Source organism: Drosophila sulfurigaster, chromosome 2L, assembly GCF_023558435.1.
Source record: "Drosophila sulfurigaster albostrigata strain 15112-1811.04 chromosome 2L, ASM2355843v2, whole genome shotgun sequence".
Classification (NCBI taxonomy): Eukaryota; Metazoa; Arthropoda; class Insecta; order Diptera; family Drosophilidae; genus Drosophila; species Drosophila sulfurigaster.
The window spans coordinates 22,592,128-22,618,308 of record NC_084881.1 but is presented as its reverse complement, the minus strand read 5'-3'; the positions used below and the strand labels follow the sequence as shown (position 1 = coordinate 22,618,308).

The 26,181-nt window shown below is 39.2% G+C and overlaps 7 protein-coding genes and 1 pseudogene across 7 annotated transcripts; 4 read left to right on the top strand and 4 right to left on the bottom strand.

Moving 5' to 3' along the window:
• Nucleotides 1–375: 375 nt before the first annotated feature.
• On the top strand, nucleotides 376–5,113 carry LOC133840385 (Golgi phosphoprotein 3 homolog sauron). Its single transcript, XM_062272198.1, has 5 exons — nucleotides 376–1,132; nucleotides 3,505–3,632; nucleotides 3,703–3,821; nucleotides 3,905–4,080; nucleotides 4,137–5,113. The coding sequence occupies exons 1-5, from the start codon at nucleotides 914–916 to the stop codon at nucleotides 4,383–4,385; spliced, it is 891 nt and encodes a 296-aa protein (XP_062128182.1). The 5' UTR covers nucleotides 376–913; the 3' UTR covers nucleotides 4,386–5,113.
• A 943-nt stretch (nucleotides 5,114–6,056) lies between these two features.
• On the bottom strand, nucleotides 6,057–11,899 carry LOC133850891 (protein transport protein Sec24C). The gene is made up of 7 exons (XM_062287176.1): nucleotides 11,253–11,899; nucleotides 9,774–10,868; nucleotides 9,259–9,709; nucleotides 8,787–8,902; nucleotides 7,858–8,725; nucleotides 7,005–7,795; nucleotides 6,057–6,941 (listed from the first exon to the last, which is right to left on the bottom strand). The coding sequence occupies exons 1-7, from the start codon at nucleotides 11,472–11,474 to the stop codon at nucleotides 6,801–6,803; spliced, it is 3,684 nt and encodes a 1,227-aa protein (XP_062143160.1). The 5' UTR covers nucleotides 11,475–11,899; the 3' UTR covers nucleotides 6,057–6,800.
• A 132-nt stretch (nucleotides 11,900–12,031) lies between these two features.
• On the bottom strand, nucleotides 12,032–13,435 carry LOC133834871 (endonuclease G, mitochondrial). The gene is made up of 2 exons (XM_062264671.1): nucleotides 13,105–13,435; nucleotides 12,032–13,043 (listed from the first exon to the last, which is right to left on the bottom strand). The coding sequence occupies exons 1-2, from the start codon at nucleotides 13,282–13,284 to the stop codon at nucleotides 12,207–12,209; spliced, it is 1,017 nt and encodes a 338-aa protein (XP_062120655.1). The 5' UTR covers nucleotides 13,285–13,435; the 3' UTR covers nucleotides 12,032–12,206.
• A 929-nt stretch (nucleotides 13,436–14,364) lies between these two features.
• LOC133834954 (endonuclease G, mitochondrial) lies at nucleotides 14,365–15,480 on the bottom strand. Its single transcript, XM_062264791.1, has 2 exons — nucleotides 15,238–15,480; nucleotides 14,365–15,180 (listed from the first exon to the last, which is right to left on the bottom strand). Exons 1-2 carry the CDS (start codon nucleotides 15,400–15,402, stop codon nucleotides 14,392–14,394), a joined length of 954 nt encoding a protein of 317 aa, XP_062120775.1. The 5' UTR covers nucleotides 15,403–15,480; the 3' UTR covers nucleotides 14,365–14,391.
• Nucleotides 15,481–15,856: 376 nt separating this feature from the next.
• On the bottom strand, nucleotides 15,857–17,224 carry LOC133850334 (uncharacterized). The gene is made up of 2 exons (XM_062286393.1): nucleotides 16,933–17,224; nucleotides 15,857–16,768 (listed from the first exon to the last, which is right to left on the bottom strand). The coding sequence occupies exons 1-2, from the start codon at nucleotides 17,095–17,097 to the stop codon at nucleotides 15,998–16,000; spliced, it is 936 nt and encodes a 311-aa protein (XP_062142377.1). The 5' UTR covers nucleotides 17,098–17,224; the 3' UTR covers nucleotides 15,857–15,997.
• A 3,269-nt stretch (nucleotides 17,225–20,493) lies between these two features.
• LOC133848817 (trypsin delta-like) lies at nucleotides 20,494–21,375 on the top strand. Its single transcript, XM_062284515.1, has one exon. It carries the CDS (start codon nucleotides 20,518–20,520, stop codon nucleotides 21,313–21,315), a length of 798 nt encoding a protein of 265 aa, XP_062140499.1. The 5' UTR covers nucleotides 20,494–20,517; the 3' UTR covers nucleotides 21,316–21,375.
• A 1,090-nt stretch (nucleotides 21,376–22,465) lies between these two features.
• Nucleotides 22,466–23,327, top strand: LOC133850270 (trypsin alpha-like). Its single transcript, XM_062286316.1, has one exon. The coding sequence runs from the start codon at nucleotides 22,484–22,486 to the stop codon at nucleotides 23,276–23,278; it is 795 nt and encodes a 264-aa protein (XP_062142300.1). The 5' UTR covers nucleotides 22,466–22,483; the 3' UTR covers nucleotides 23,279–23,327.
• A 1,438-nt stretch (nucleotides 23,328–24,765) lies between these two features.
• On the top strand, nucleotides 24,766–25,656 carry LOC133844681 (trypsin alpha-like; annotated as a pseudogene).
• Nucleotides 25,657–26,181: the final 525 nt, after the last annotated feature.

The window sequence follows — 26,181 nt, the reverse complement described above, 5'->3', positions numbered from 1 at the left end:
CATACCTTGGCGCACTTTAATGTCAGCTGTTTTGTTAGTGGTGAGCTCTTTTTCGTTGCCATATCGATCAAAATATCGCATAATTACCCAAAAAGTGCGTTCGCTATTTCTACGTAGCTCGCGAACGTAGAAAAACCGACTTTTTTTTCTTATGGGTTTTTACATGGGGCGAACGTAACATTCGGCCTGAACGTGAAAAAAAACCAAAGAAAACCAAAGAAAACCGTGCGGTGGAAAGAGGCTATAATACATGCATTTAAAATATTTGACTGCACAACAGATGTCTCTGTACCTCTGACCAGTGTTAGAACATTCGCACACCACTCTATTCAATCGTGGCTTATGATTCAGTGTAGCGAACGAGACGTTTCCCAACACTAGACGGAAAATGTCACGTCGAAGAAACAGAAAAGACACAAAAAAGAATACAATTATAAAGTCATCACAATAATGTGCAAGTTTTTTAAAACGCTGTAGTAATAAAACGAAAAATATGCAAATTGGGCATTTAGTCTGTGCAAACTAATTAAATTCGAGAAAATTGTCAACGTAAATTGTAAAGTTTTGAGTGCAAAAAAAAAAAATAATAGATTGATATAAACAACAAAAACAACAACGAAAGACAACGCAGTATTTTGTGTGTTGCATCTGTAAAGAGAGAAGTGGGAAAAGTGCAAAACGAGAACGAACACACATAAGAAAAAAAAAGCAGAAACACAGCAGTGTAATAATAAAACACAAAGTAACAACACACGCACACACACACTCACAGATACACACACTCATACAGGAACATCACTGCGAGAGTTGTGTGAGAAAGAGGAGGCAGGTGGCAGAGGCAGCAATTGTGCCACACATACAAAATTCAACAAAAAATAAAAATAATCTAAGAAAAAAGAGCATTATAAATAAAATGAATCGCAGTGACGGCTTGGTTAGGCGCGCTGTCAAGCCACGCGAAAACGGTGCGGAGGGCGGTGGCGGTGGCCTAAATGCAAATACGCCGGATGACAATCAGGACACGCTCGACAGCAACAAGGATCAAGAGGATAACATCGATGACGGCGACTCGAAAGAGACACGACTCACGCTCATGGAGGAAGTGTTGCTGCTGGGCCTCAAGGATAAAGAGGTTCGTATTGTCTCTGTGATAACGATAACTTTTTATCAGCTGTCAGCAGAGTTGCCAGCTAAAACAGCTATCGTTTTATCTTCAATTATTCGTATGGAACGCATGTACATGAACTCCACGTTTGTATATGTGTGTATTGGCACTCTTCGCACTTGCACAATGTACACAGAAACACACAAGCAAAGCTTAAACATTTAATAAGGAGCTTCCGTTATTGTTAGAGAGAGATGACCTGAGATCTCCAACTATCGCTCGCTCATTCGCCTTGGGCAAGCATCAAATGGCCCAACAGTGCTTAACCCTAATGTTGTTGTCGTTGTTGTTGTTGTTGTTGCCGCTGCTAGTCATTGAAGTGCATTGACGTTGCGTCGCAGCCAACGCCACCGTCAACTTTGGCTTCAGCTTCACCTTTTGCTGCTGTCTATTATGCTTGTGCAATAAACCTTAAACTCACTCATCATTACAACGCCTTTGGCCAATAAATAGAGAACGAGTTTATCATTTGTTGCTACCATAAATTCATGCTTTTGTCTTCTTCTTCACCTTGGCTGAATTTGAGCTTATCGCACTTTTTGGATGTCTGAACACATTTATTGTTGTTTTTGTTGTGGTCAAGTGTATGAAATAGTTTCATTTTTAAGTGGGGCGCACTTTAAAAACAAGCTACTCAACTTCTGATTAGTATTTCGGCTACCCAATGAAAGCTTTCTTTCTGAAAGATCAACGGCAGCAAAAGCTTTTTGAAGCTGCGACTCCTGCTAAAAATAAAGGGCAGAACAAAAGCTAAGATTACATAGAAACAAGTTTTGGCAGCACTTTGCGACGCTTTTTGCTTGCCAAGTGGTTGCTTAATTTGCATAATATTGAAATACTCGTTAATCTCGCGCATGTTTGGGACCCAAACTGGCGATTGCGATGGCTCTTCTCCATATGCCACATCTACGTGCCCGTATTGGGACTGCAATAGTATAATACTTTTTTCCTCTTCTTCTTCTGCTGCTGCTGTATTGTGTGCTTTATCACTTGCAAGTGTATGAGTGTGTACATATTTGCTTTTATTTTTTGCCCGCAGTCTCGCATCTGCTCCAAAACATTCCGCACTCCCCTTTCTCAGTACATTTGCCATGTAAAGTTTAACGTGTCGTTTTTCTATTTTATTTTCGCTACGATCATTCTTCATATTGGGCTGCTTGAAATGTTCATTCTTGAGTCTTCAATTCATTTTTATCAAACGACATATTTCTCATTTAGCTAATTGTTTTGAGGAAGTTGTTCCTCCCTCCGTTTTTCTGCTTATCGTTCATAACGTCATTAACTATATTGTTTTTTTTTCTCGAAAAGAAACCAAAAAAGAAAAGCAAAATGATAAGAAACAAGCAATTTTGTCAACGTAGCGTGATTCATCCGGTATTTCCAATTGGATTATCGATGATTTTACTTTATGTACTCGCAGTTATATAAAGTTATCATTTTATGGATCTAGTTACATTAGCTCAAGTTATCTAAAGTCTGCAGACGTCATCGCGTAACGATATGCTTTTTAGCTTAAGCAAATTCAACTGTTCAAACTTTGAACAGTTGCCTGCGTCAGGTGTGAAGAATTGAACAATTCTTCGTTGTATAGTTAAATAGACCAGCTTTTAAGCTTTTCAACTAAGAGTCCATAATTTCAACATACACTGGGTAAACTATCCACGGTTTGTTGATATTCTTTTATATCTTACTTTAAAAAAGAATAAGCAATTAGTCGTGCAACGATCGTAATGTTTGATAAGCCGAAGCTTGATAAAAAATGGAACACGCTATGGAAATTCTTTTCGCTTAGATTTTTCTGTTAATATTTCGTATGCTATTACTCATTATAAAATAATAATCATGTATGATTAATTTATCCTAATGTATAACAAATTGATAAATGAGTTAAAAATAGAACGTGTTAAAGGGGATTTCTTGTTTATTTTAGTCGCTGTTTTGACCAGCCTCTATACTATTCGCTTGTAATTATAATATTTATTTGAATAATTAATAATTGAGTTAAATTTATTCAAATTTGTTGCATACTATATATCTTTTTTTTAACACTGTTATTATCATCGGGGATTAAACTTATCTATTTTTGATTCACTTTTATGATAAATCATCAAATTCATTTAAAATATTTAGGTGTTAGAAAATACTAACGCAATGATTAATAAACTGAAAATTAAATTAGAAAATATTTATATAATATAATTATAATACTAAGAAATTAATCTTGTTTTATTTAGATTTTTAAATTAAACAAATAATAATAATAATAATGATTACGAATTGTTGTTCATTATATTTCATTTATTGTATATAATTTTCGTAATATTCTCATTTCTTTTCAGGGATACACATCTTTCTGGAATGACTGCATATCAAGTGGCTTGCGAGGTTGCATCCTCATCGAGTTGGGACTGCGAGGACGTGTGATGATCGAGAAGTCGGGCATGCGACGACGTGGCTTGTGCACAAGGTGAGTGAGAGCACATCGCAAGTAAATTCTAATAGAACCATATTTATTAACTATAAAAATGCAATTGTAGAAAACTGATATTGAAATCGGATCAGCAGACCGGAGATGTGCTGCTGGATGAAGCGTTGAAACACATTAAGGAAACAGATCCCCCAGAGACGGTGCAAAGTTGGATCGAATATCTCAGCGGTACGTCATAATGACGGATTAACTGCCAGACAGCCCTTCAAATATGATATTAATGCATCACACACATCCACCCATTTTTATAGGTGAAACTTGGAACCCATTGAAATTGCGCTACCAGCTGAAAAATGTGCGCGAACGTCTGGCCAAGAATCTGGTGGAGAAGGGTGTGCTCACAACGGAAAAGCAAAATTTTCTGCTCTTCGACATGACGACACATCCGCTCAACAACAATGTGGTCAAGTGCCGTCTGGTCAAGAAGGTAGTGAAGTAAAATTTGGAATAATATTATAAATTACTCATCATTTTGTATTTCAGATTCAGGATTCGGTGCTTTCCAAGTGGGTGAACGATCCGCAGCGCATGGACAAGCGTATGCTGGCGCTGATATTTTTGGCGCATGCCAGTGATGTCATCGAGAATGCCTTTGCGCCGCTCAACGACGATGACTACGAGGTGGCCATGAAGCGAGTGCGGGAGCTGCTCGATCTCGACTTTGAAACGGAGGCGGCCAAGCCGAATGCGAATGAGATACTTTGGGCTGTGTTTATGGCGTTTACGAAATAGATGATCATCATACCTACACCCCCTCCTTTCCCCCCTATATGCCGGCTAGCAGCACATACCACACACACACACATACACACAATCTAAGATCCATACACACACACATAGTAAACTTTGGCTGCTTGTTTTAAGAAAACAAATGCGGGCAGTTTCGCAAACTCCCTTCAGTTCAACTTTGAAAAATGACCGTGTGTTGTATAGAGGCACCATTATCAGGAGGACCGGGAGATATATATGGCTCTTCATATGCATATATATTTTATATATATCTCTATATACATATGCGATAATTAAAAACGCCGAGGCCTGATGTCAAGCAAAAGCTAAATCATTCGTTCTAATTCGTTCTTTTTATTTTACTTCAAATTCGATTCGCAATTTATTTTAAATAAACGAAATGTTAGAAAATAGTTCAATTTACAAAAAAAAACATACACAATAAATGCCGTATTATTCCATTAATTGTGTTCTACGTAATTTACAGCAATTTCGGCATGCGAATAAAACAATAAATCAAAATTAAGTTCGATTCGATATGTGAATGTTGAAACAATCTAAATTAAATACCAACAATAAAAATCAATGTTAAATTAAGTGCAAAACGAACGCAAAAACGGATAACTATATTTAATATTTTGAACTGCGACAGGTCTTTTTTGTAATTATATAAACTTAACATTATTTATAAGAGCAAAACAGCTACAAAAAAGAAAAAAAAAAAACAAAAATCAATGAACTTTAATGCATCCACAACAATGTTTATAAATCTGTTACACAAAACACTTAAAATGTTGAATCTGTTGATCTGTAATCAAGTATCTTGTGTGCAGTGCCGTTTGCTCAGCTCATGTTCCCATTGTTTCACAACTTTTCGATTCAATTCTGCGTTTGTGATTTGCTTAATAATAATAAACAAGGAAATACACACACACACTCATACACACAGTGTCAGATAGATAGAGCAAGAGAGGGGGCATCTTAGGCAATGTTTATTTAATTGTTATAAATTTCGGGAACATTGAAAAAACGAAGAAAATTTTTCTAAACGTAAAACAAAAAAAAAAAATTAAAGAAAATAAAAACAGAAAATGAAAACAATCTACAAATTTATGTAAATGTAAAATGTGCACGTCAAATAATAATAATTCTAGATATTTAAAGGCCTAATAAATACAATACAATATATATACAAATACCTTATATACAACTGTGTTCCAATTGATTTTTAATTGACAAACTTCATGTGTAGTGTCGAGAATAGAGATCCTTTATCCAATTATTTTTATATATTAAATCTTTTTATTTCTAATACCGACAAAGACTCCAAATTCTTAAAGACTTTCACACATTTTAAATAGTTTGGTTTTGAAATATATAAAAAAATGGAAAAATCGTTTTCTGAATTTTTATTTCGGAAACCCAATTAGTTGCCTATTATTGAACATTTCGGATATAAAAAAAACGATGCTGTTTAATTTTTTAATAAAGTTTTTTATTATTTATAATAATTAAATGATTTTGCACATGGGAGTAGTGAGGGGAGAGGGAATTGCATAAACCAAATACAGTAAACATAACTCTCACAGGAAACACAAATAGTTAAGGTTACGCAGGAGTAAAGTTAAGCCACAAAACTAACTTATAGTTCATGCAAATATCGTCTTGTCTTAATTTTTGTTTTCACTTTTATTATAATGATGGAATCTTTTGCTACATATCGTAAATGGGGATTGCTACAGATAAATATAGAACTTTCGACACCTTTTACAGGGTTTACAAACTTCAATGCCTCAGGCCTAATTCACTTTCGTTTTTAACTAAGGGGAATTTTTTAATTGCATTAAAAATATGTGGGAAATTTGAAGCCAAAAAAGTATGATGGAAACAAAATTGATATTGGTCTAATTGCAGTTGCTCGTTTAACAAATGTTTTCGCAGCGCAGGAATACACACAGCACACAAAGAAGAACAACAAATACACATATACTACAATATATAGAGTTTGATGATGATATCATATCGGTCAATCAAGATTGCTAGATAAAAACTAAAGAAAAAACATGCAAAATATGAAAAGTTTAATAAAAATAATGGAAGATTTGTAACGCTCGAAATGAAGTCGCAGCTATTATAAGTATGTATCTTTATAGATGTATATATATGTGTATATAATTAATTGAAGTGCTCTCTCTCCTCTCAGCTCTATCGCTCTGCACACACATAAACACACTATCTCCTTCTCTGTCTATCTTTTTCTCTGTTTTATGCTAAGAACTATGCTCATCTAAACCGCCGGCTGTTCAGCGAGAGGCGACGCATGCGTGCCCGATTCTGAGAGTAGCTCCTGGACCAGCGCTCCTCAGTGGCAGCGGCTGCTGATGTGTTTGCCGGCAGTTTGTACGTGTAGCCTACGTGCTAACTTAACAGATCCTTGATCTCCTTGTGCATGTGGCACAAGAAGTCCACATAGCTAGCCGAGCCGTCGGTGCCACGATCCTCGATCAGGAAATGACGGAATACGCTCTCCAGCTTATCGTTCTGCCTCACACAGGTAATCTGCGAAACAGTAAAATTAGTAATCAGAAATTATACAATTCTCATTAAGGCCCAAAAGCTTACCCTCATGTAGCGCGTACGCTCCTCCATAATCTGATCAATGATATCGGTTACGCGACGCGCCAACGGCGTATCGCCCGTGATGGCAAATCGCTCGGCGTTCACTTGCTGCGTGCACTGGACACCAAACAGCGCCTGCACCACACTCTGCGAGAGCGCTTGTCCCAGCCAGATGAACAAGTGCACACCGTTCTCTAATATGTAGGCACCATCCTCGGTGATCTTTTCGTGGGTGCAACGCACTGGCGATGGCAACGACGTGTCGTCGGGCTCCACATTGTGGATGGGAATGAAGCGTGGATACAGATAGTTGACAGACATATTCAGATCCATGGCCAGCACAAATTGGATGACATACGAGCGATCGTCCAATGTCATATCGGAGCCACCAGAGATGGCATCGTTTTTCAGCAAACAAGACGCGTAGAGAGGCAACAGTTTGAGGCACTCGGGGAGAATCAGTTGACCCGCTGATGTGGGCGATGTGCAATGCTTGCGATAGCAGGCCAAAATCTGTGCCGAACGCTGTATCAGATTGTCCTTGACCTGTTTGGGTGTGTGCTCCATCAGTTTGAAACACGCCTGCTTGGCAAAGAACAGCATTATGGCGTCCAGATCGCAGCTCTTGAACACATCCGCAATGGTGACTGTGACGCGCAGAGCCAGATTCAAAATACGCAATCTGCGCTGTCCGCTGCACGAGGTATACAATAGAGCAACCTGTATATAGATATTCTCCTCTGGCGGCAGCTTGTCGTCATGCTTAATCTCAATGCTGATCGATTTGGTGGCATCTAAAGAATAAAGAACGCAATTAGCATAATTTGAGAAAGGACACACTTCATTTATAACTTACCAATGCTGGCCAACTCCACGTCCGTTGTGTTTGTCATGAAGAAGTGGCCATAGAACTCAGTGGGTCGAACGCCCGCCGAGGTGCGCACTCGCATCACTGCATCGAATGCAATGGGACGCGACACGTTCTTAATAATATCCTCGATCAATCGCTTGCCATCAAGCTCTGCCTGGAAGTAGGTATACTTGAAGACCTCGCCACCAGTTAGACGCGACACTTGGCCAATGGTTGCAATGTCAATGTACGCGTTATTGAAGAGAAACAGATCCACCGAGCAACCATGTTGCACACACTCCTGTCCCAGCGTATTGTAGGCCGTTGTCTGTGGCGTCAGCACCGTCTTTTCCTTGTCCGTGCCCAGCAATTTGCGATCATCGCGATTCTTCAGTTTGCCCGGCGCTTCGGCAATTGGCAGCGTTGAATTGAAGACCAACAGTTTGCCCGAAGTATTCGATGCCTTGAGCGCTTCGAGACCCGCCTGTATGGCCGGATAGAGTATGGTTTCTGTCTCCTTGGTGTCCACAAACATGCGTGGTATTTCCTCCATAAGTGCATCGATAACTGCTGCCGATTCCTCGGGATGACAAAGGAAACCATCCAGCAGCGGCATAAACATCTCTTGCACATCGCCCACAACCATCATTTGAGGCTGGGCCAAGCTGCTCTTAATGTTGTAGAAATGCACGGTGCTGTTGTAGGTGATGAAACCGACGCGCACCTTTGATTTATCCTGTCCCTGATCCACCGGCAAATGCTTGAGTATATTCTTGATCTGTGAGCACAGCAAATGCACCAAACCCGATTTGATTGTATTATACGACACGTCAATGACGAAAATAAACGCTGGCACCTCGGGAGGCACATTGTTCTGCAAAGTAAATCATCAAATTAAAAGAGGGCTATGTATAGATTTATTTAAATGAACTTACGCGACAGTAATCCTTCGTGGCCAGAAATTCGTAGGTGCCCAGCAGCAACTCTGGACGCTCCAGCTTGTCCACACGCTGTCCGGTGTGATCCAAATGCTGATAGTAGTCGGGATGAACTGCAAACAAATTTAAAAATATGTATAAAGTTATTAAAATATTAAATTATATAAGAAATACATTTTTTAAGCGAATATTTATATGTCAAAAATAAACACTTTAATGGTTATTAAAATAGGAAAAATTAAAATAAAAAAGAATTTTGTATAGACTAAAATTTGAAACCCACAATAGAAGATAATTCTTGATGGAATATCTAAGTTATATGCATAAAAATTCTATGTGAATAGCAAAATTTTCAAGCAACCTATAATTTATGAACCTTTTCGAAGAGTAATTCAAATTCTATATGCAACACATTCTGTTCATCAAGGACTATAATTTAATTCTAATTACTTTCAACTTTGAAACTTACCCTCCGTAGTCACCTTGCACATAAGGCACTGGAATCGTCGACCTGCGTCCACAAACTGCATGTTGGGCGACATGTAAGCCTTGCAGCGGTTGCAACGAATGGGACCGATGTCACCAAAGTTGACAATCGGTGGCTCCATTTCACCCTGGGCGACAGCAGCAAATGGCGAAATGTTGAGGGTCAGCGGTAGCGCTGTTGTCTTCAGCAAATCACCCGTATTGGGGATGCAGTAGAGCGAGGAGCGCATGAAGCGTGGCGACGAGTTGCCCTGATCGTGAACCACAAACTTGGTGGTAACGAGCGGAGGCAAAAGTCCCGGCTGATTGGTCACAAATGGACCGCCTGCATTTGTTTGATTCTCGATCATCACTTGAATGGGATTTGGCATCTGATCGGGATCCAAACGACGCTGCGCCGGAGCTTGTTGATAGCCACCAGGCATGGGAGGTTGCTGCAAGGCAGAGTAGAGGTAAAATGAGCAAATGTTGGATGTTGTTTCAATATTAGTTGCTTACATTGTAGCCGGGACGCCCGGCACCGGGTTGGCCGGGATAGCTGCCCGGTTGTGGTGGATAGCCGGGCATGGGCTGCTGTCCAGGCTGCGGCGGATAGCCCGGTATGGGCTGTTGTCCATAGCCAGGCACAAAGCCTTGAGCTTGCGGTGGTGCAGCGCCAAACTGTGACGGCGCAGGAGGCATACCAGGCTGTGGTGGCATGCCGGGTTGCGGTGGCATGCCTGGTTGTGGTGGCATGCCGGGTTGTGGTGGCAGACCAGGCATACCTGGCTGTGGAGGCATTCCCGGATGAGGCGGCATGCCAGGCTGAGGCTGCATGCCTGGTAATGGAGGCAGACCAGGCTGCGGCGGTTGATGAGGCAAACCAGGCTGCGGCGGTTGATGAGGCATTCCTGGTTGAGGTGGCATGCCGGGTAATGGAGGCAGACCAGGCTGCAGGGGTTGATGAGGCTGTGGCGGCATGCCAGGTTGATGGGGCATGCCAGGTTGAGGCGGTAGACCAGGCTGTGCCGGTTGATGTGGCATGCCAGGCTGTGGTGGCAAACCAGGTTGCGTGAACGGAGTTGGGGCTCCGCTTACGGGCGGCTGCGGAGGTCTGCCAAAAGATGCCGGAGCTGGAGGTTGTGCGCCACCTGCTGGACGTGGCAGCTGGTGGTCAGGAGTCGCTGACTTTGGTGGCGGCATATGCGGCAAACCAGCCAAATTGGCGCTGTTCAATGTCATCTGGGAAATGCCGCCGGGCACGCTCTGTGGCTGTAATCCGGGAGCTGCTGCCGCTGCGGATGTGGGCGGATACAGCGCAGCTGGCGGCGCAGCTGATACGGGTGGAGCCTGTGCTGGTGGAGGAGCAGCAGCTGGAGCAGGCGAGGGTGCCGTGGTCGAGCCATTTGCATAAGCTGCCGCATAGGCATTGTTGTTGTTGTAGTTTGGTTGCGACGTTGGCGGCGGCTGCGCAGCGTTCGCATTGAATTGATTAAATGCAGCAGGCGGCGGAGGTCCTGCAACAGCAGCAGTTGCTGATCCAAGAGGCAGCGGCGGTTGCGCAGGCTTCAGGGGATTGCCACTCACACTTAAGCCGCTCATCGACGTGGCCAACTAAGCAAATATAAAGACAGAAAGAGAGGGAGATATAGTGTACATGCTAAATCAATTCAATTATGTGTGCGTTCTTATCAGAAACATACATAACGAGTTGTCAGTTGACCTCTTTCTTATGCATAGAAAACAAAAACAAAACAATTATCAATGCTTTGGAGTTATGAATAAGATTTAGAGCGCTGCAGCTGATAAATGACACATAGAATGAGAAACTCGATCGGCGAATTGCATTGAGTGTACTGACGCCCTCTGGCGGACATCGCTCAACCGCGATCCGTTTCAGTTGTCAAGCAGCTGTATTATCCGCAGATCAATTACAATTGGACTCTCAAAGCTCTCGCAGGCTCAACAAATTAAGCTTTCATGCGCTCTCTCACTCACCTGCTGATAGTTGCCATTCACATAGGGCTGCTGTTGAGCGGACGTCACTGGAGCTCCATATTGTTGTTGTGGCAGCGACGTCGGCGGCTGCTGCTGTGGTGGCTGAAGCGGCGGCTGCTGCTGTTGTGGTGGCCAAGCTTGCTGCGGTGGCTGTGCATATTGTGGTTGTGGCTGCGGCTGGAATTGTTGCGTGGGCGGTGGGCCATACATATTCGGATTCATCGCTTTTGTGTTTTGTAATTTGCTTTCTCTCTCAAATTGAGCACATAAAACAACAAACGTAGCAACAACTTTCACACAACACACTCGAGATTTTGTTAGCTCAAAGTTCGGGGTTCGCCGTTTACCGTTCCCGTGCTCCCCTTGTTGCAACAAATACGAAAGATTGGCTAGCTGCACTTGTGCAATACAATTCGCTAAATGCAGTTAATTACACAAATACCAATCGCAAAACGAAAACGAACTTCCACGTCAGTCCGCTAATTCGATTTTTTTTCTGCTGCTTATTTTTTTTGTTGCTTTGCCACGTAAAGTTGTCGCATAAAGCGTAACCGTAGCTGCACTCTTCAAAACATACTAATTTACGACAATAAATACCGCAATATACGCACCAAGTTGATATTTGAAGCTTTCATGAACTAAATGCTTTAACTACGGTCACACAGCTCTCTTGACAAAACTGTTGTTTGAAATCAAATTTCAAAACATTTAAAAATTTAGATTGAGTTGAAGCTAAACTGAAAACGTATCATAACTATTTAAATTGGCAAACAACTCAATGCAGTTACATTTATTAAAACAATTTATTAATACGATTATTTAAAAGAAAAGTTCACTAGTATGAAATTTATTATCAATATATCGATATTTTATCGAGCCCTACAGCTGAGTTAACATTAACATACACTGTTAAGCAGCGCACAGTATAAACAGCGCGCGCTTTTAATTGAAGTTTTAGTTTGGAAACGACGCATCATGCAGTGCATCGAAAGATTCACTTAGATATTGAAATCGTGTTATCCTGTCAGCTTTACACTTTTCCTTCTCGAAACGCACTACCGACTGCATTCCCTCGAAAAATCGCAGACCCGTATGTCGCTCAATTTCCCCGATATCACACAAATGATGCTGCAATTCGCAACTGTTGCTCGTCGTGGTGTTCTTATTATCAATGATATAACCCTCCATATATGGCGTACTATCGGGTATCTTGGGATCTATAATCAATATCTTGAAGTAGTGCGATGGCATTGGCAACGGTATCCAGTCGACAATCTGATATTCCAACGACCAATTCTCTCCCGGCCGTCGAGTGGGCAAATACATTGGACCCGTGTAGGCATAAACCGAATCATATTTCTCCGTCATTCGGGTGACGTGTTGTTCTAACTTGCGCCAGATCTCACGTTGAAAGGCCTTGCAATGTCGTGTGCCTCCACAGCTCAGCACAAAGACATCATTGTAGCGTAGATGCAATGAATCCCCCTCGGCATCGTCTGTAGTTAATCGGCGAAAGTTTCCCCTCAAGTGCTCGCAAATCCATTTGGGAGCATTAGTACGCAGGTCCTGCGATACAATGTAATCCTTGTGCACATACAGATTCTCGTTGCTGGGCAATCCATATTTTATTAAATCCAAGAGATCAGGTGTATATACTGGTGGTTTCCTATCGAAAAGCAATGAGCTAATGCTATCATACAGCGAGAATATTAGACAATTTCGAATTTTATCCGAAACACATGTGGATCGCTTCCAAAGTCGTGCCTCATGATCGGTTCGAAATGTCGATAACTAAACGAGGTAATTTTACTTATTAAACTATAGAATATATCTAAGCACGATGAGTACTTACAATAGGATATAGCTTTTGGCGCTGGTGAAAAATATTAGGATCGCTTCGGATCATGCCGAAGAGCTCACGTATCGACATCTCCTGTTGATAGTAGGCACCACAAACAAATCCCATAAAACCCGCCATCGCATAGTAAAGACATTGCTGTGCATTCTCGTCTATTAAAGCCATTTGGTACATTCATAAAACATCAATCTTAAAATAATGCAAATATATTGTCTGCTATTTATATAGTTTGGATCAAAATTCCACCTATTAACTTGTAATTTTGTCTTCAAAAGAATTTTTCGCTCTTGACAAATTTCCTATAAATTAGAGATTATTAATGTCATCGCCTACTTTTGGAAGCTGTTATATATATAATTTATATAATATTAATACTTATTAAAATTGAATTTTTAAAATTTATATTATTCCTATAGTCTTATGGAGATAACTAACTAAAGTATTTATAGATAACATATTTGGCTATTAATTATTCTAGTTTAGTTTCATAATATATGTATATGACCATATACTTTTATAAAGAAAACAAGTAAGAAAGCTACAGTCGAGTGTACTCGACTGTGAGATACCCGCTACCCATTTTGAATAAAAGCAATATATTTTGCGGTATTATTCTCAAAATATACCGAATATACTGCAAAAAATACTAACAATATACCAAATGGTATATGTGGTATATCGATATAGTACCGCATTCAAAATATACTATAGACGGCACAATATACCAGATTGTCGGCCAAAGCAACTCAGACCCATAGTAAGTAGGCGTGTTTGCCCATACAAAAGTATTTCTTTAATTACTTCCACAATTTTTTTTCTGATCGCAACCAATTTTTCAGGGATCATAACTACTATAGCTATTACTGTATATACCAAAATTCGTAACTCTAGCTTTAAAATTACGCTTGTTATTCGATTTTTTTGATTTGCAGGGGCGGAAGTGGGCGTGGCAAAAATTTGAAACAAACTTGATCTGCGTGCAAACATAACAAATGCTGTCGAAAAAAAATTATAGCTCTATCTCTTATAGTCTCTGAGATCTAGGTGTTCATACGGACGGACGGACAGACGGACAGACGGACATGGCTATATCGTCTCGGCTGTTGACGCTGATCAAGAATATATATACTTTATAGGGTCGGAGATGCCTCCTTCTACCTGTTACATACATTTCCTGCCGGCACAAAGTTATAATACCCTTCTACCCTATGGGTAGCGGGTATAAAAATGTAGAATTTAACTGAGTAAACTTACAATCATTTTTATTTACAACGTACAATTCTAGGCAAAATCACGAAAGACTTGCGATTTACTGGGATAATTGCTGCCAAAGAGCATGCTCCGACGTAGCCCATCAAAGAACTTGAGTCCCGCGTAATGTTCGATCTCTCGGATGTCGCAGAGAAAAGCGCGCAATGTGAGTTTCTCCGGAATCGAAGCATTGGGGAGCACATAGGCCTCCATGTAGGGTTTGCCCAAAGGCAGACGCGACTCAATGGTGATGACTTTAAAGAAATGCGTTGGCACCGCAACCATATTGGACCCAATCATCTGATACTCCAGGCTCCACTTGCTGGAGTTCTGCGTCGGTCGTGGCTTGTACAGTGGTCCAGTGCAAACATAAACGGAGCCATAGCGCTGTGTTAGTTGACGCACATAGTTCTCCAACTTGTTCCAGGCACCGCTATTGAAGCCTTGATGTATTTGCGGTGCAATGTTGGTCAGAAAGAAGGTCTCATTGCAATGCAATTGCTGACTTCGATGATTGCCCGCTGCCGCCAGATGGCCACGATCGAAACCCGAATGCCGATAATCGGCGAGCGAGGCGCGAAAAGTCGAAGGAACACTTAAATCTGGCCGATAGGTGGCGCTGGCGCGGCTGACACCAGGCACGCCCTCTAGTGTCGACTGCTGCAAGTGCTCGCAGACCCAGTGGGCAATGCGATTGCGACGATCGTAGGAGAGCACAAAGTCGCTATAGATGCGCACATCGTCCAGTCCTGGAAAGCCATACTTCATGATCCGTTGCACATGATGCATTTGCTCATTTTGCGTGGCAAAGAACGAGAACTACAGTAGAAATGAAATATAATAAAAAAGATGGTAAGTTATGTTGCTTTATCTTACTGCATCGAATATTTGGGGGCTGATGTAGTAGGCGTATGCATCTTGTTGCACCAATTGGCGCAACTGACGCGTTGCATGCCAGTGTTGAAAGTAAACGCCCGCCACAAAGCAGCCTAGAAGAGACACCGCCCATCCCAGAGTCAAGCGCAGCCAAGGGCGGCTCATAAAGTTGACAAATACGATGAGCTGTAATTTTAAAACGAAAATTTTGAAGTGAACATCTCGCACAATGCTTGCTGGGTGGGATACAAGCAACGAACGCTAGGTGGCGCTAGGGATAGTTTCTTGTATTGCTGTTGTAATTAAGTGATCCAAATTTATTCAATTTGAATAAATGGTTAATCAGAATTTCAACTAACAAAGGATACAATACCTTGATGTTTTTAAGATATTAATATTATTAATTAAATTAGGTGAATTATCATCTTATTTTATGTAATTATAGCAGAAAATTATTCACAAAAGATTTTCATATTTTCACAAATATTTTATAAATAATTTTATTATTACATAATAATATGTATTACATATTTAGATTACATTCAGGAGGAAGATATTAGGAAGGTAGATGTTGACACTATTAAGATTAATAAATATCATAAAAATTACACACAACAACTTAAATAATTGTTGAATATATATTTGTCACTAATTTCGAGGCATTTACGAACGTTAAATAATACTTTGATAGCGATAATAGTACGCGCAAAAAGAAAACAATCCGCAGATCAAATAAAAATACTTAGGCGACAAACTCAGATTAATCGGTGATAGTTGCCAGGGCTGGCTCATGACCCTGGTTGGTCACTTGCGTGTTGACAAAGTTGCGATCGAGACCATCGAAGAATTTGAGGCCAGTTGCATTCTCGATATCACGCACATCGCTGAGCAGCGATCGCAGCTCGGTGTTATCGCTTATCGATGAATTGGGCATCACATAAGCCTCGGCATAGGGCGTGCTATGCAATTCCTTCGGATCGACTATGACGATCTTGAAGAAATGCGTGGGCACTGCAATGATGGCGTTATCTTCCGGTTGAAACTCCAAATACCAATTGTTGCTCTTCATTTCGCGAGGCAAGTAAATGGAACCGGTGTACACAAAAACATCTCCATAATTCTGGGACATCTCATGAATGTAGAGCAGTAATTTCTCCCAAACGCGTGCATTGAAGCCGCGATTCAAGAACGGTTTAATATTCGCCATGAAGAAGACACGCGCCGCCTCCGAGTGTTGAAATGACACATCCGCCATGTGATTCAAGGGTCGAGGTCGTACCGAGAGGCCGTAACGGGAGGATTGCGATAGGGGATTATTCGTATAGCTTGTGGGTTCGACACGTTCGCACATCCATTGTATGGCGGAGTTGCGACGATCGAATGATGTCACAAAATTGTACGTCTCATTCAAGCTAATCTCATTCATGCTAGGGAAGCCATACTTCATTATTCCGCCCATGCGATGGGATTCCGATTCATCGCTTTCCTCATCGAAAAACTCAGTGCCAAATTGCACATAGAATATATCCAGCTGTAAAAGAAGGATTCCTATTGAATTTGTAAGATGAAGCCTAGATGACCTCTCGAGTATTTTCCCCAAATTTTGTAGCTATAGCTCTTATAACCCCAGAGATCGAAGTGTTTATATGAGCGGACGGACAGGCAGACAGACTGGCTTCAAGGACATTGGCTTACCAACGCATACAGCTTACGCCTGATAAAATAGGCGTGTGGATTGCGCTGTTCCAGCTTCTTGATGTTGCGTATCACATGCTGATGTTGATAATAAGCACCTAGAGCAAAAAAAGTTCCAGCTGTGGCTGCGACAATCGCTAATTTACCACTCAGGGGCATATCCATGTCCACATTTCCAATAGAGGTCACTCTGTAATTTTCCAATTAACTTACAAAAATTTCTTTATTTTAATTTATAAAGTATTTAAATTTGAATGAGATTTGTTTTGTTTTGAGAACTGTGGCAAAGAAATCTTGTAAATTAACAAGAATTGAAATTAATCATAAAGAGCTTTTATTTACACTATTCTTACTGAAATTATATCGCTGTATAAACATTTCAGAATTAATCTATCATAGTATTTTTAAGAAATATAATTGTTTTCTCTGTTCTTTTAACTTTTAATTCACTATATATTATATTAATAATGTTGGATTAATTTTGTAAGCTGCTTGCTAACAGGTTCAGGCGCATCCAGAATTTATATATTTATTTATAAGTTCTTTTTTAATTACGAATGTTATCTGGCAGTTTCCTGTAACTTCATTTCGCTGTTGATCTTTCAGATTTTCATAACTTCTTAAATTCATTGTAAGCTTTCAGAGAGCTTACAGTGATTAAACATTATAAAGTCATGCTATTGTTTACATTAATTGAGTCAGTTGCTGGCAACGCGAAACACAAAACGAAAACGTTATCGCTTTTAGCCATTTTGAAAGTTTTCGTGTCTTGTGGCAAGTTCCTCGCTTCTTGTTGCGAGAATCTACTGCCAAACACTTGCCAACTGCATTAAGTCAATAGGAAAAGTTGCAGTCATCGTTTCCTTAACCCTCCTTTCCTTCTGCTCTCTACCAAACTGACCCGACACAAGTTTATAATAAGCGGCGAACTAGTCCAATGGCTGACTAAACCAAAAAGCGGCGTTAAGATTTATTCGACGAAGCTCGTCGCACTTTGTTATGCTTAAAAATGTTAGTTGCGGATTTACAGTTTTCCGCTTTTCAAGTCAAAACTTTTGTGCCCATTGGGTCTAGCGAGTTTCCATGAAAGTTCAGCCATTGACAAGCACACAAAGCAGTCCAATTTCGAATTTTCTGGCCAGTTACAATCCGCTTGTGAGCACACTAAAAACATATCGATAGTGGATTTTGTGATCATTAGTTTATACATCAACAAACACAATTTTGCAGTTTAAAGTTGTTGATTGCAAAAAATTCTGTAAGTATGTTCTTAAACAGGTATTGTTAAATTAGCGATAAAATAATTAATATTTTTAAATGTTTATATAATTAAATCGAAAATATAATACATAATTGGTGGGGAAATAAAACTTAAAGGAAAAAAAACATGATATTAATTTTACTATTGTTTTATTATATTTATAACTTTTCTGACTTAAAAATTTAATCGATAGTAAATTAAAATACAACTTTATTATGTTTATTTATAAAGGAATATATTTATTTCAATGTCTGGAACCTTTCGAAAAATGTTGTTCATTCTTTCGTCAGTGTGAACTTTTCTTCTCATTCCCTCTCCAATTTCTCGTAACTTAATATTATTTTTAAAACTTTTTTGAAACACTGCCTAGAAGATTTGCTAAATTAATCGATAGTAAATTAAAATACAACATTATTAGATGTTTTTATAAGGGACACATTTTTTTCAATGTCTTGAACTTTTCGAAAAATTTCAGTAAGAACTTTGCTTCTCATTCCCATTCATCGCTACTATCGATAGTTTTTTCAGTTAGAAAATTCGTTTTAAAACTTTTTCCCTTTCGTCATCTAGCACTTTTGTCGACATCTGTTCAAAATTTGTCGAGACTTTCTGTTTGAAAAATAAATTATAATAAAATGCCAAAATGACTTTCTTTTCGGATAAAAAGCAGTTGGGGTTAAGCTGAAGCACAAAGCTTGCGAAAAGTCCTCGGCAGTTAATTCAGAATCCTTTACCTTTAGCACCCCTCCTCCACATCCTTTAGAGTCCTGCTGTACTTGTCACTGGCACAAAGGAACTGTTGAAAAAGTTTTGTGACACTCGAGCGAACAAAGTTACGACTTGTCGAGCAAAATGCGCCGAAAGTGCAGTAAATTCTGCGTACGAAACAAATATTTTAATTCGCAGTTACAGAAAAATAATAGAAAGGATATAATCCAGGGGCTTAAGTGAGGATTGTGGATTGAAGCAGGCTTCTGTGGGGATTGTTGTTGAGCGAGTCCTGTGAGGCTTGCCAATTAATTTCTCAACTCTAATTTGCGGTTTTGCCAATTCATTAGTGTGTGGGCGTGGCCAGCCTCCATTTTGCATATTGATTGACGTCTGCGAGAGGGGAGTGGGGACTGGGAAGTGGGGTGCTGTGCTCAAGGGTTTTTGCGGATTTTCTAATCAACGAGCCTCACGAAAATTTGCATAATTGAAATACCGCCTCACGTTCACTTTGCTCAACTTGGCAGGTGTGGCATGCAAAGAACCCAGTGCCGACAAACTGTCAGGTGTGTGTCCGTGACCAAAGTGCTGAGAACTTGACACGCCCCAGCCCCAAAACGGGGTATGCGGCATATCCTGGCAGCGTGTCCTGGCATCCGAGCCAGCTCCGTTTGGTGAGCGATTGACTTGCTAAGTGGCAGAAATTTGTCGCTTCATTTGGTAAACTCATAAATAAATTATGTGTTTCGGTCTGCATAATTAACTCAAGCTACAAATCCGATTTGAGCCAAGCAATTACCCGATAACTGAGCACCAACACAGCCTTTTTTTTTGTTGCCTGTTGTGTCCTAATTATTACAGCTTAGACCGCAGCTAAAAAAAAGTCTTTGGACTCTTACAGGTGAATTTTAATTTGTTTGCGATTTTCGACAACGACAACAAAGGGAAACGATAATAAATTTCTGCTAAATCAGTTGGGAATTGTATAAATAAGAAGCACAATTTGGTTAATTGGTCTTGATTAATCAAGTTTCTTATTTATGTGCTAAAGTTTAGCTATGATTAACTACCGATTTTTATACCCGCTACCCATGGGGTAGAAGGGTATTATAACTTTGGGCCGGCAGGAAATTTCAAATATGCAGGACAATAATTGATATAAGAATGATAATAGTAAAAACGATAAAAATGCAAATGCTAACATTGATTAGCGCGTATTCCTTATCAAATAATCAACCAATAATGTAACGCAATTGTCCTTCTCAAATCAGAATGCAGCAGCAAAAGCATAATACACATTGGGAAATCTTCCAAAGATAACAAATTTTTCTTAAAGAACACAAATTTATGCGTTACTTTGTTGCAGAAAACCCCCTTTTAGGGTATATACATACATATGTTCTGATAAATTACGAAGCTTTTAAGCCGTCAGCAAAATAATTAGTTGAGTGCAACATAGTTGTAATCAAATCAATAACTTATTATTTTTTAATTAAAACTCGCATTTTTTTTGAGATGATAAACTTTCAAAACAATTTAATGCAATTTTTCCGCAATGTTCCTTTCCTATAAAAACTCAAATGCTGCAGGTTTTGGTATTCACAAGACAACTAGAAATGTTCCCTACATTATTAGTCCTGCTCTCAGTGGCAACTTTAGGTTGCGCATTGCACTTGCCGGTTGACCCAGAGTTTCTATTGAAAAAAGGACCAATAAACAATCGCGTTATGGGAGGAGTGGACACACCGATAGAGGCAATACCTTGGCAAGTGTTGCTGCTAAAACAAGGATCACATTATTGTGGTGGCGTCATTTACGGCAAAAACATCATTATAACAGCCGCCCACTGTGTTTGCGATGACAATGCCAAGATTCTTGATCCCAAGATTTTTGATGTGCAAGTTGGCAGTAGTACGTCTGACAATGGTGGATCGGTAATTAAAGTTGCCAAAACAATCGTGCATGATCGTTTTACACTTGATCCAATAATTGAATATGACATCGCACTAATTTTGCTAAGTTCACCCCTTGAAATGGGTCCAACTGTCAAGGCCATTCCACTGGCAGAGTCAGTTCCTGATGACGGAGCTTCAGCTATAGTCTCTGGATGGGGATGGACGGAAACGGAAGCAAATCCACTCCATCTGCAAAGTGGCAACGTGACCATTTTAAGTCGCGAGAAGTGCGCCAGGGTTTTTGGTGACAAAAGAATTACAAAAGTAACAGTCTGTGCTTCTTCCCCTGGTTCCTGTCATGGTGATTCTGGTGGCCCATTGGTTTCCAATGATAAGCTTGTAGGCATTGTTTCTTTTGGAAAAATGGGTTGTCCATCCAATAGTCCCGGTGTGTATGCAAATGTTGTTGAGCTTCGAAAATGGATTGAAGAGGAAGCCAAAAACCTAAGCTCAATCTAAAACATTTGTGAACTAAATTGCAAAAATAAACGTAATAATGAACATTAAATTGATTGCATATTATTTTATTTTATACTTATTGTAATCGTAAGAAAACTATAGTCTCTCATTGGGAAAAATAAGTAAAAAAGCCACAGTCGAACACACTCGAATGTGGAATATCCGATATATATTTGAATAAAATTAAAACAGCGCGGCATTATTCTTAAAGTATACCAAATACCGTAAAAATACTAAAAATATACGAAATATGGTACATTTATATAGTAATACCCTTAGTAAGTAGGCGTTTTTTTCCATACAAGAGTACTTCTTTAATAAGTTCGACAATTTTTATCTGATCACCACCAAATTTTCAGGAATTACAAAGATTATACTGTCATTGCAATGCATTGGTATATCGTCTCGCCTGTTGACGCTGATCAAGAATATAAATTTATTTTAAAGATCGGAGATGTCTACTTATGCCTTGTACGTTTATTTCCTGCCTCCATAAAGTTTTAATATCCTTCTACCCTATGGATAGCGGGAATAAAAACCAGCACAGTGCTGAGTAAACATTATAGGTGAAAATATAAAAAAAAATAAATTATGTAAATTAATATTGACTAACATTAATATTGTTTTCAGCAATCCAAAATCCCTATGACTAACTCGTTGATTTATTTTTTTCAACTTTTTTCCAAATTATGAAATTAACGAAAAATACTAAAGTAAAAGCTGAAATATACGACACATTAAATAATACACGGATGATAATAGTAAAAGCGATGAAAATGAAAATGCTCACATTGATTAGCGCGTATTTCTTATCAAATAATCAACCATTAACGTAACTGGATTGCTATTCGCAAAAGCGGAAATCCTTCTTGGCCTTCGATTAAACAAGTTTATCTCAGAGAACATAAATGTATATGATACAAAAACCCCCTTTTAGGGTATATACAAAGGTTCTGATAAATTACGAAGCTTTTAAGCCGTCAGCAAAATAATTAGTTGAGTGCAACATAGTTGTAATCAAATCAATAACTTATTATTTTTTAATTAAAACTCGCATTTTTTTTGAACTGATAAACTTTCATAACAATTTAATGAAATTTTTCCGCAATGTTCCTTTCCTATAAAAACTCAAATGCTGCGGGTTTTGGTATTCACAAGACAATTGGAAATGTTCTCTACATTATTAGTCCTGCTCTCAGTGGCAACTTTCGGTTGCGCATTGCACTGGCCGATTGGACCTGAATTTCTATTGAAAAAAAGACCAATAAACAATCGCATCGTTGGAGGAAAGGACACACCAATAGAGACAATACCTTGGCAAGTGTCGCTGCAAAGACAAGGATCGCATTATTGTGGTGGCATCATTTACAGCAAAAATATCATAATAACAGCCGCCCACTGTGTTTACAAAAAAAATGCAAGGATTTTTGTGCGCGTTGGCAGTAGTACATCTAACAATGGTGGATCTGAAATTAAAGTTGCCAAGATTACCGTGCATGATCGTTATGTAAATATAAATAACGAAAAAGCGGAATATGACATCGCCCTGCTTTTGTTAAGTTCGCCCCTCGAAATGGGTCCAGCTGTCAAGGCCATTCCACTGGCAGAATCAGTTCCTAATGACGGCGCTACAGTGCGTGTCTCTGGATGGGGATATACGGAAACTGGAGAGGCTCCGCTCCATCTGAAAAGTGTCTATGTGAACATTGTAAATCGCGAGGAGTGCGCTAGAGCTTACAATACAGAAATTATAAAAGCAACAATCTGTGCTGGTTCCCCTTGGAAAGGTGCGTGCAATGGAGATTCTGGAGGACCATTGACTTACAATGGTAAACTTGTGGGCATTGTTTCTTTTGGGCCTGCTGATCCTTGCGGTATACCCGGTATACCCGTTGTCTATACAGATGTAGTGGAGCTTCGAAAATGGATCGAGGAGGAGGCCGAAATACTAAGCTCAACCTGAGATATTTTTAAATTCAATTGCAAAAATAAACGTGAAGATGAACATTAAATTGACTGCATATTATTTTTTATTTATTTTCAGCAATCGTGAGAGAATTATATAAGTAAGAAAGCTGCAGTAGAGCACGAAAATCCAAAAAAGAATTAAGCTATAATTAAGTGTGCTTGACTTTGAGATACCCGTTACCACTTTTGAATAAGAGTAAAACGATGCAGTGCAAGGCAATATCAACAAGGCCGATTACGCTGACCATGAGTATATATACTTTATGGGATTGGAGATGTACTTCCTACAGCCACAAAGTTATAATATCCTATTACGGGTTGCGGGTTTAAATATCCAAAAGTTAAAGTTCAAGTATGCAAAACAATAAAAAACAAGTAAGAAAGCTACAGTCGAGTGTACTCGACATAGTACTCGATATAGTACCGCATTCAAAATATACCATAGACGGCTCAATATACCAAATTGTCAGCCAAAGCAACTAAGACCTCTAGTAAGTAGGCGTTTTTGCCCATATAAAAGTATTTCTTTAATAACTTAGACAATTTTTATCTGATTGTAACCAAATTTTCAAGAATCATACCTACTATAGTAATTATATTATATACCAAAATTCGCAACTCTAGCTTTAAAACTACGCTTGCTTCAGGGCATTGTTTCTTATGGCTATGGATGCGCTGTACCCGGGTATCCTGGTGTTTATGCAAATGTTGTGGAGCTTCGCAAATGGATTGAAAATTTGTATCTGACCAGTACGGTCATTGGTATATCGTCTCGACTGTTGACGCTGATCAAGAATATGAATATATTTTAAAGATGGAGATGCCTCCTTCTGCTTGTACGTTTATTTCCTGCCTCCACAAAGTTTTAATATCCTTCTACCCTATGGATAGCGGAAATAGAAACCAGCACAGTGCAAACATTATAGGTGAAAATATAAAAAAAAGAATAAATTATGTAAATTGATATTGACTAGCATTAATATTGTTTTCAATTATCCAACATACCTGTGACTAACTCGTTGATTTAGTTATTTAACTTTTTTCCACTATTTAAATTATGAATTTAAAGAAAAATACTTAAGTAAATGCTGACATATAGGACACAATAAATAATACATGGATGATTGTAGTAAAAACGATGAAGATGCAAATTCTCACATTGATTATTTCTTATTAAACAATCAACCATTAACGTAACTGGATTGCTATTCGCAAAAGCGGAAATCCTTCTTGGTCTTCGATTGAACAAATTTATCTCACAGAACACAAATATTATACAAAAACCCCCTTTTAGGGTATATTAAAAGTTTCTGAGAAATAACGAAGCTTTTAAGCCGTCAGCAAAATATTTAGTTGAGTGCAACAATAAATTATTATTTGTTATTACAACTCGCATATTTTTAAGCTGATAAACTTTCGTAACTATTTGAAATTTTTTTCTTATACAACTTTTCTATAAAAACTCAAATGCTGCGGGTTTTGGTATTCACAAGTCAACTAGAAATGTTCCCTACATTATTAGTCCTGCTCTCAGTGGCAACTTTAGGTTGCGCATTGCACTGGCCGATTGGACCTGAATTTCTATTGAAAAAAGGACCAATAAACAATCGCATCGTTGGAGGAAAGTACACACCAATAGAGGCAATACCTTGGCAAGTTTCGCTGCTAAGACTAGGACGGCATCACTGTGGTGGGGTCATTTACAGCAAAAACATTATTATAACAGCCGCCCACTGTTTTTTCGATGAAAATGCCAATATTCTTGATCCATAGATTTTTGATGTGCGCGTTGGCAGTAGTACGTCTGAAAATGGTGGATGGGTGATTAAAGTTGACAAGAGAATCGTTCATGATCATTATATACATTATGTACATATACAAGACACACCAAAAATGCAATATGACATCGCACTAATTTTGCTAAGCTCGCCCCTTAAAATGGGTCCAGCTGTCAAGGCCATTTCATTGGCAGAATCAGTTCCTAATATCGGAGCTGCTGTGCTTGTCTCTGGATGGGGATATACGGAAACTGGAGAGGCTCCGGTCCATCTGAAAAGTGTCTATGTGAACATTGTAAACCTCGAGGAGTGCGTCTGGGCTTATAATATGGAAAGTACGAAAGCGAAAATCTGTGCTGCTTTCCCTTGGAAAGATTCGTGCAATGGAGATTCTGGTGGACCATTGAGTTACAATGGTAAACTTGTGGGCATTGTTTCTTTTGGGCCTCAAATTTGCGGTGATCCCAGTCAACCCGCTGTCTATACAGATGTCGTGGAGCTTCGCCAATGGATTGATGTGGAAGCCACAAAACTAAGCTCTAATTGAGACATTTGTGAATTAAATTGCAAAAATAAACGTAAAAATGATTATTAATCTGACTGCATTATTATTTATATTTATTTCATGTGATATTTAAGAGATATCTATATTTATACTCAATATTACTTCATTGCTACATTCGATTGTGGAATCTCCGTTAATTTTAAATAACATATGCAAGACAATAAGTAATTTATTTCGACTACAAAAATTGTAAGTAAATGATGAAATATTATGGCAAATAATAAAATATGTGCATTAGCTTTATAGCTGTCCTGTGAAACTTCTATGACTAATTCTTTGATTATACCCGCTACCCATAGGGTAGAAGGGTATTATAACTTAGTGCCGACAGGAAATGTATGTAACAGGTAGAAGGAGGTATCCCCGACCCTATAAAGTGTATATATTCTTGATCAGCGTCAAAAGCCGAGACGATCTAGCCATGTCCGTGTGTCCATCTGTCGGTCTGTCCGTCCGTCCGTATGAAACACTGGATCGCAGAGACTAAAAGAGATAGAGCTATAATTTTTTTTCGACAGCATTTGTTATGCTTGCACACAGATCAAATTTGTTGCA

Excerpts from the sequence above, each read along its gene's own strand:
- LOC133840385 (XM_062272198.1), top strand. The coding sequence starts at position 914 with ATGAATCGCAGTGACGGCTTGGTTAGGCGCGCTGTCAAGCCACGCGAA. Across the intron at positions 3,633-3,702 it reads CGACGTGGCTTGTGCACAAG|AAAACTGATATTGAAATCGG; the intron begins GTGAGTGAGAGC and ends ATGCAATTGTAG. Across the intron at positions 4,081-4,136 it reads AGTGCCGTCTGGTCAAGAAG|ATTCAGGATTCGGTGCTTTC; the intron begins GTAGTGAAGTAA and ends TTTGTATTTCAG.
- LOC133850891 (XM_062287176.1), bottom strand. The coding sequence starts at position 11,474 with ATGAATCCGAATATGTATGGCCCACCGCCCACGCAACAATTCCAGCCG. Across the intron at positions 9,710-9,773 it reads CCGGGCGTCCCGGCTACAAT|CAACCTCCCATGCCTGGTGG; the intron begins GTAAGCAACTAA and ends TCTGCCTTGCAG. Across the intron at positions 8,903-9,258 it reads GTGCAAGGTGACTACGGAGG|TTCATCCCGACTACTATCAG; the intron begins GTAAGTTTCAAA and ends ATTTGTTTGCAG.
- LOC133834871 (XM_062264671.1), bottom strand. The coding sequence starts at position 13,284 with ATGTACCAAATGGCTTTAATAGACGAGAATGCACAGCAATGTCTTTAC. Across the intron at positions 13,044-13,104 it reads GCCAAAAGCTATATCCTATT|TTATCGACATTTCGAACCGA; the intron begins GTAAGTACTCAT and ends TACCTCGTTTAG.
- LOC133834954 (XM_062264791.1), bottom strand. The coding sequence starts at position 15,402 with ATGAGCCGCCCTTGGCTGCGCTTGACTCTGGGATGGGCGGTGTCTCTT. Across the intron at positions 15,181-15,237 it reads GCCCCCAAATATTCGATGCA|TTCTCGTTCTTTGCCACGCA; the intron begins GTAAGATAAAGC and ends TTTCTACTGTAG.
- LOC133850334 (XM_062286393.1), bottom strand. The coding sequence starts at position 17,097 with ATGGATATGCCCCTGAGTGGTAAATTAGCGATTGTCGCAGCCACAGCT. Across the intron at positions 16,769-16,932 it reads GGCGTAAGCTGTATGCGTTG|CTGGATATATTCTATGTGCA; the intron begins GTAAGCCAATGT and ends CTTCTTTTACAG.
- LOC133848817 (XM_062284515.1), top strand. The coding sequence starts at position 20,518 with ATGTTCCCTACATTATTAGTCCTGCTCTCAGTGGCAACTTTAGGTTGC.
- LOC133850270 (XM_062286316.1), top strand. The coding sequence starts at position 22,484 with ATGTTCTCTACATTATTAGTCCTGCTCTCAGTGGCAACTTTCGGTTGC.